This window comes from Gymnoscopelus braueri, assembly GCF_963280865.1.
Source record: "Gymnoscopelus braueri genome assembly, chromosome: 2".
Taxonomy (NCBI): Eukaryota; Metazoa; Chordata; class Actinopteri; order Myctophiformes; family Myctophidae; genus Gymnoscopelus; species Gymnoscopelus braueri.
The window spans coordinates 25,114,424-25,122,128 of record NC_137604.1 but is presented as its reverse complement, the minus strand read 5'-3'; the positions used below and the strand labels follow the sequence as shown (position 1 = coordinate 25,122,128).

General features: G+C 38.3%; 1 protein-coding gene across 1 annotated transcript; it reads right to left on the bottom strand.

Moving 5' to 3' along the window:
* Window positions 1-3,008: 3,008 nt before the first annotated feature.
* On the bottom strand, window positions 3,009-5,874 carry LOC308105460 (structural maintenance of chromosomes protein 2-like). The gene is made up of 4 exons (XM_080456189.1): window positions 5,763-5,874; window positions 5,197-5,357; window positions 4,094-4,241; window positions 3,009-3,424 (listed from the first exon to the last, which is right to left on the bottom strand). Exons 1-4 carry the CDS (start codon window positions 5,865-5,867, stop codon window positions 3,233-3,235), a joined length of 606 nt encoding a protein of 201 aa, XP_080312315.1. The 5' UTR covers window positions 5,868-5,874; the 3' UTR covers window positions 3,009-3,232.
* Window positions 5,875-7,705: the final 1,831 nt, after the last annotated feature.

Genomic DNA, 7,705 nt, shown 5'->3' with positions numbered 1-7,705 from the left:
CAAGATACTCAAGGGATCCCCCCCCCCCCCCCCCCGCCAATTGTTTTCTGTACATACACTTTTATTACTACTAATGTTGATGATTTCTTGGATGTTAATTGTATATCTTTATGTCTAGTTGATTGAATACATACTAGTACCACAAATGTTGTGTTATCCTTTTTAGCATAATTGTATAATCGTACCACTGTACTATTTAGCAAACTGTTAATAAAGTATTCAATCAATCAATAAGATTTCAGATCTTTGAAAGACACTAACCCCCCCCTTTTTTTTACACCCACAGGTCCAAGAGTTTGAAAGAGAGACACATGAGAGACCCACCGAGCCACCCGTTCCTCATAAGCTCCCGGTACTCGCCTTTCAGTGGAAGGACGTGATGGCTGAGCTGTATGGTCCGCCTCTCGCCACGCCTCCCAGTGGAGACACAAGACATTAGTCATGTTGGCAACTTGGCCTTGACTGCCTCAGTGCCAGTTTGTACATATTATTACTGTTGTTGATACTTTGTAAATATTCTTTTGTACATATTATTGATTACTATTGAGTGTTGATACTTTGCAAATATTTTTTGTAAATGTATTGTAAATAAATTATTGTGTGAAATTAACTTTTTTTTCCTTTATTTCGCTAATAGTTATACTATTTATAAAAAAATCTTTTGATGAGAAAATGGGCAATATTTGCTTATCTACAAGCTCACAAAGCTTTGCAATGTGAGTTTCCATTTAGAAATGAGAAATTATTATAATCATTTTTAACTGTATAACAATGTTAAGAGGTGCGCTCTTTAATAAGGTAATGAGATTGGAATTTACATCATAGCAAAATATCCATACATACAGTACAGCTTTGTAGCAAGTTTCAAGTGTCCTCACAGCGCTCCCATTCTTCATTATTTTGGTGGCCTCCATTTGAGAACACTGTCAGTTGCACTAGATGTCGATAGAGGAGGCCTTATCCCACAGGTAATGGTTTTATTGAAGAGGGTTGTGTTGTTCAAAGCCTTTGCCAACTAAAAACAACTCAGAATTCAACATAGGTATACTCCAGCATAAAATGTGTCTGACAGAGTGCAAAAAAGCAACTACTGAATTGTTTTGGATAAAACAGAATGACAAGGACCATGCTCTAGTCATCCCTGTTTGACCATGCTTAGCAGGGACCAGGCTTGTGGGAATACCATCTAAACATTTTAATCTGACCTGGGATCAATGAGTACTCCTTGAAATTGGCTCATCATTGTTCAAATCTATATTCTTGTTGAGAAGCAAACATTTTTGGTCACAAGCATGAACAGACATGGGGAATATATTAGAAAGATAATTCATAAACTACAGTATAATGAAATGAGCTAAAATCTAACATGGCCAGACATTTACAATAGCAGAAAGAGACAGAATGTTATCAAATAGTCATAGACCAGGGTGCGTGGTGGCTCAGGAATAGACCATATTTGAATATGGTTTGAATCAAAATATTGCAAAACAAAAATGCCTACAAATAATTATAAGAAATTTAAAAAATGATCCATTTTAACTTACTGATCTTCAGCAGTTCCTGGGTTATTTGGCAGGCTGGTTAATTGTTAATTGTTGAAGTACTTGTAGTAGTGTGGGTTACTCTTCTGAATTTAAATGTTCTTTCAAAAAGGCAATGAAACATTTTACAGAGTGGAGTGGGACTATATTCACTGAATCTATGGTCCAAATAATACCGAATGATATGATCTATTTTAGGCCAAGTTGCTAATGGTTAAATATGTTGTGAAATAGATATATAGAGAGATAGAAGTCTGTCTGGTGAAATTATAACGTACAGAAATGAGGCTCCCATCCTCCATTTTAAATGCCTGATTAAATAGTTTTAGGTATATTTTTCTTTTCTAAATGGTGGTAATTGAAGCTGCTTGCGGGCAAGGGAGAGGATGACACATGTGGCCACAGTCTTCTCCCTTCCACCTGGCCTACTGTATGTGCTATGTTCAAACTGGCAGCCCAAATCAGATTTTTGGCTTATCCAGATTGGAATTAGGTAGTTCATTATTGTAGTAAATAATTATGGACAGGAGGTGGCAGTGTCGCACACATTACCCTCTGCTTTAGCAGTAATTAAACCCTGGTTAATTTGGGAATGGGCAATGGTGTAAAGTAACTAAGTACATTTACTCAAGTACTGTACTTGAGTACAATTTTGGCATATTTTTTACTTTACTCGAGTATTTCCAATTTTCAATACTTTTACTCCACTACATCTCAGGGGCAAATATTGTACTTTTACTCTACTATAATTATTTGAAAACTTTAGTTACCATTTACTTTGTAGATTTTGATTATTATGACCCACTTCAGACCTATATATATATATATATATACACACACACACTTGACTTAAAGGTAGAAAAGGTGTTGGAACAATCAGGATTGTTAGTCCTATCATGTTCCAAACGGCAGTTCATTTAAAGCATAGAGCCCCCCTCAACCTCAATGAGAGCCCCCCAGAAGATGAAATCCTGACCAATGAGCATTTTGTAAACATCCTCTAGAGGTTTTCATTCTTCATCATGTCATGGACAGTGGACCCCCAAACCGAATTCAATTGGCCCATGGAACCCCATTGTAAATGATTCTGTCCTAGGATCCCTGATATGAAGGTTTTAGCTTAATTATTTGAATGTCATAACTGTACATGAGCAATAAATGGTGATATTAAAACATATTGTTAGAATAGCATTACAGTACATGATGCATTGGTTAAAACTATAACCGTACAGAGTTGATCGGTAGGTCAATAAAACAAGGTAAAGGTTTGTGTCCCATTGAGCTTGTAGATGGGCCGTCTTCAGCATGCACCACCGTTGTATGACAAAGTATAAATCAGGCTTAATGCCACACACAGAGTGCACAAAGACAGGCACAAACGCAAGATCTTCAATGATAATATTCACATTCCTCAATGAACAGTAGTCCAATCCAGACATGTAGTTTAAAATATACACCAATACAGTATATATGTAGGTTCTTTATTAGGCTGAAATAAAGAGTGAAAGACAAAAAGACACGCAAGATAAAATAGTACAAATAACTGTATAGAAATTTACATTTGAAATGACACTAGTTGTCACAGACTGTAAAATAGCTTGAAGTTAAAAACAGTAACAAGGAACAACATAAAAAGACGAATATAATACAATTGCGCCATTACAATCCCAATATATTCCTTAAACATTTCTCTACATCACTCCAATGAGTTGCTTGTTCCTCTTGTCTTTAGAACGAGCCTTGTCCTGGCCTTTCTGAGCAAGGCCGGCGTCGCTCTGGCTGAGGGCTGTTCTCGACACTGTTGACATGCCGTCAACAAACTTGGTCTTGAACAGAACGTTGGCGTTGGTGAACATGCCATCCTTCAGTGACACCACCACAAACTGGAGGGAGACGTATATACACACACACATTTAGGGGTGCAACAGTTAATACTACTAAAATAATTCACGGTTCAAGTGAAAATAAGTCAATCTACAAGCTTGTGAGCTTGTAGATTAACTTATTGGATATTTTTGCTATTCTTCTGCAACACTGTTGTACAACTAAGTATAAAATAATTTTGGTCGATTATAAAAAATAAAAATAAATCTTTTGCCGTTGATTTATGGAAGATAAAAAAACCTGCTTCTCAATTAATCAAATATATCGATAGAATAATCACTAAGAATATAGCCAATAGTTGCAGCCGTGGTGGGCCTTATGCTTAAAGTATACAAGTGATGGGACAACAACTTGTACGTGTGTTACACGTTGCAATAAGAAAAAGCATTATACAAATCGTTCATTCTATAAGAAAAAGGTATAAACACAATTAATTAAGAATACTTTGGTCGTTTCGTAACAGCTTGAAAACCATGCTTAATCTGTATACTCCCACAGTTTTTATATTTGACAGTATTAACTCCATATTCAGTAAGCTCCACACATTTTTCATCAAAAAGACAAATTCAAGTGTGGTCCTAATATTTATGCTTTATTCCAAGTATCTTCAGAACATTTTAGCACAGTAATGTTTGTCTGTGCGTATGTGCTACTATGCATTTACATACCTGGGAGTGCCTGAAATGTGTGCGCAGCATCTGTCCAATGTTCTGTGTGTGGGAGAGATCCAGGGCTGCATCCACCTCATCTAGGATGTAGATGGGAGCCGGCTTAAACAACAGCATGGCCAGGATCAGAGACAGGGCCACTAAGGACCTGAAACACAAACACAAACACACACACACAAGCTATAAAGTTACACCATTCTTTCTCACCCTAATTATTTTTACCCCTTTTTTCTCCCAATATAGTCGTTATGAAAATGTATTTCTCCCGCTGCTTGCCATCGCTGTTCTACCGTACTGGCTCACCTACCAGTGAAGAATCCCCAATGGGAAGACATGTCTGTCGTACTCCCCCCCGTTCAACATTCCTCGCTGACAGCCCATAAGAGTAGGTGCAGTGACAAAGATTGATCTCCCCACCTGGCTTCCCTCTCCCCCCCAACATGGCCGATAGTTTTCCCCTGCTCCACTACCCTGACCCACACCGTTCTTTTAAAACAAGGTTCTCCACTGATGTTCATTAAATAGCAGCCAATTACTTTAAATGCTGTGCTAGGCTAGCAAGTCATTAATCATCAATGCCGTTATGACCAAACTAAAATAACTTAATAAATAAAGTAGTATATGAAGAAATAAAATGCCTAATAAAAACAAACAAAAAAAGAATAGTATAGAAAATATTACTAATCAATTAACCCATTCAATACGGGAACGCATCTACAAATGTCTCCTACATTTCTAAAACAGTTTTCTGAAAATCGTATGTTACTATAATATCAGTGGTTCTCAAACTTATTCATGTCAAGGACCCCCAAAATGATGTGTATTTGGCCGCCGACCCCCATCTCAAAATATTTTGTTCCAGGGACCCCCAGAAGCAAAGATTTGAGTTACAAATGTTCGCTTGAAAAATATATGTATATTCAAAGATTTGCACACATTTTCATGATTTTGCAAATCTACAAGCTCATAGCGCGGCACGCTATGAGCTTGTATATCTGCTATCTTTGAATAGCCAAAGTATAAAATAATGGCTATAGCTAAAATGACACAGGTGCGTTCGCGGATTGAATGGGTTAACATACAGTAGGTTTGTGTTCACTGACCTCTGTCCACCACTGAGCTCAGAGAGATTCTCCTTCCACGTGTCACCCAGGGCCACCTTGAACTCAAGACCGTCCAAGACACCACAACCCTGGGGAGGAGCCAGGCGGGCGTTGGCCCCTGGTAGCAGAGTGGAGAAGATTGAGCCAAAGTCCTTGTTCACCTAAAGGGAAATATGACAATTAGATGAAGTCTTAGCTGTACATGCCATCCTTACCAACAGGGTGGCATTATTTGTCTTTTTACACCAAGGATTCCTTAATGTTGTGATCCACCTGTGACCCAGTACCCACTAAATATTTTGTGCAGAAAAATAAGCAAAACATACTCTTTAGCTTTTCAAGAAAGCGAGATAATGAATAAATATATCGTCGCTGTCGAGAAGAGACCCTTTTATGTCCTGCAGAGAGCAGGTAGTGGGATTTATGTATTTTTCTTAAATTAATAGGTTGAACACAAGTTTTTTTTTCCATTTCCTAAAAGTAACCATACATACAAGGTTTCCACCCGACAGCACCGATATATTACATTAATCAATCTATTAATTGAGAGACATATGAAGACACACCTTCTGCCAGGCAACATTGAGAGCCACATTCTTCTTCTGATCCAACTCCTCAATGGTCTGAAGGATCTTTGACTTGTCATTCTCCACTATCCTCTTCTTCTTCATCAGGTCATTGTACTGGAGGAGGAAAGCGTCACATGTTATCGTCATGTGATTTAACAGTGCCTCAGAGACACACAGTTTTATGAATGCCATAAAAAAAAAATGTAATTTTTAACTCTAACCCTAAAGCCAAAAATAGATCTACAAGCTCACAAAGTGTTGCGATGCATTGTGAGCTTGTAGATCTGCTATGTTTAGAAACCCATGTATAAATCAGACATACTGCAACTTCAACCCCAACTTTTAAACCTGACCTCTAAATGTCTAATCCTTATCCCAACCCCAATGTTTTCCTAGTCATAAACAAATCCAAAACTATTTTTGTAACCATAAAAACCATTTCTCTTGTGAGGAACCAGGAAAATCGTTCTCACAATGTCCATTTCTCAAATTCTACTATACGTCACACACACACACACACACACACACACACACACACACACACACACACACACACACACACACACACACACACACACACACACACACACACATACACATACACCAAATTAACATGAATCCAGCATATTAATGTCAAAAAACCAAAAAAACATTTTACACAACACTGATGACAGTACTGTCAAACAAGTCTATGAAGCTATCTATGAAATCCATGAAAAGGTTTAATCTGCAGTGCAACACAATTGTGTAGTGGGGGGGGGTCCCTGCTTCATCTCTCTCTCAGCTAAGGGGTCCTTGGGCTGAAAAACGTTGAAGACCCCTGCTCTATACAATCCTCCTGCCTGATGCAGAACGTAAAAGAAAAGAGCAGCACGGTAGGCCTATAGTTCTGACATCAGCTCAGACCACAGGTAACGTTATAGGTGTCAAACAGATTGGATGTTACAATAGTCACGCAACATCGTAATGCTACCAAGTTGCTGCCTTTTGTGTGCCTCGTTATACATTCTCATGTCAAACGGCACAAAGGACTGACGAAGCCCCTCCAGCCTCATCCTAGGGTAGAGGAATAAGTCTTACGTATCGCTCACCAATTAAAGGGATACTCCACTTTCAAATAAAATAAACATTTAAAAAATATATAAAAAATAAATGAAAAAAGTAATGGAAAAATCACGGCCCCCTCACGCATTAGAGTGTCCTACTAATGTGTGAGGGGGCCTTTATTTTGCCATAACTTCTTTCATTTTTTTTTAATATATTTTTTAAATGTTTATTTTATTTGAAAGTGAAGTATCCCTTTAACTTTTACTTGCAACAGGAGGCTTGCTGGCGGACAATGCTCTCCATCCATCCTCTGGGAGAAGCTCTGATGGACCCCACTATTCTGTTGCTCCACCTGGAGTAGAACAAAAAGAAAATGGATTACTGGATTGTCTTCTTACAACCTAAATCAAATCAGCTATAGGGAACCTTAAAAATGCACTCTGATGATCAATCCATAAAAACAAAAATATGAAGAAATCCATCTGAAAACAAAGAATTGAGCATCACCTCTTTCTTCCTGTCCAGCTTGGCGTGGAGACCTGACACATCACTGGTACTCACATGGGATGTATTCAGCAGCTGGAGGGGACAAACATACAACATCAGACTACGGTGGTGGAGTAGGGGTGATGCGACTAGTTCAGCTTCCTCACAGGGCAGGATGCATTATTTACGGCATAATAACTACTACAGTTGAATGACTGCTAATAAATCTACTTTGTGATTGATGGCACACCCGCTCCTGTATGGTCTGATGAGAGAAAAGTGTTGCTGTTGGTAAAGTCAGACAGACTTTCTTTCTCATTGCTGAGTGTCGAGACGCATAAAGTCAGCAACATTTACATAACTGCATCCTTTCACTTTTGTCTCAATGCTTATAGCAGCACAACATG

What these genes read in the sequence shown, in the direction of transcription:
- LOC308105460 (XM_080456189.1), bottom strand. Translation starts at nt 5,867, where the DNA reads ATGAAGAAGAAGAGGATAGTGGAGAATGACAAGTCAAAGATCCTTCAG. An exon ending in TCAATGTTGCCTGGCAGAAG is followed by an intron (nt 5,358 to 5,762) that starts GTGTGTCTTCAT and finishes ATTTCCCTTTAG; the next exon opens with GTGAACAAGGACTTTGGCTC. An exon ending in GAGCTCAGTGGTGGACAGAG is followed by an intron (nt 4,242 to 5,196) that starts GTCAGTGAACAC and finishes TTTGTGTTTCAG; the next exon opens with GTCCTTAGTGGCCCTGTCTC.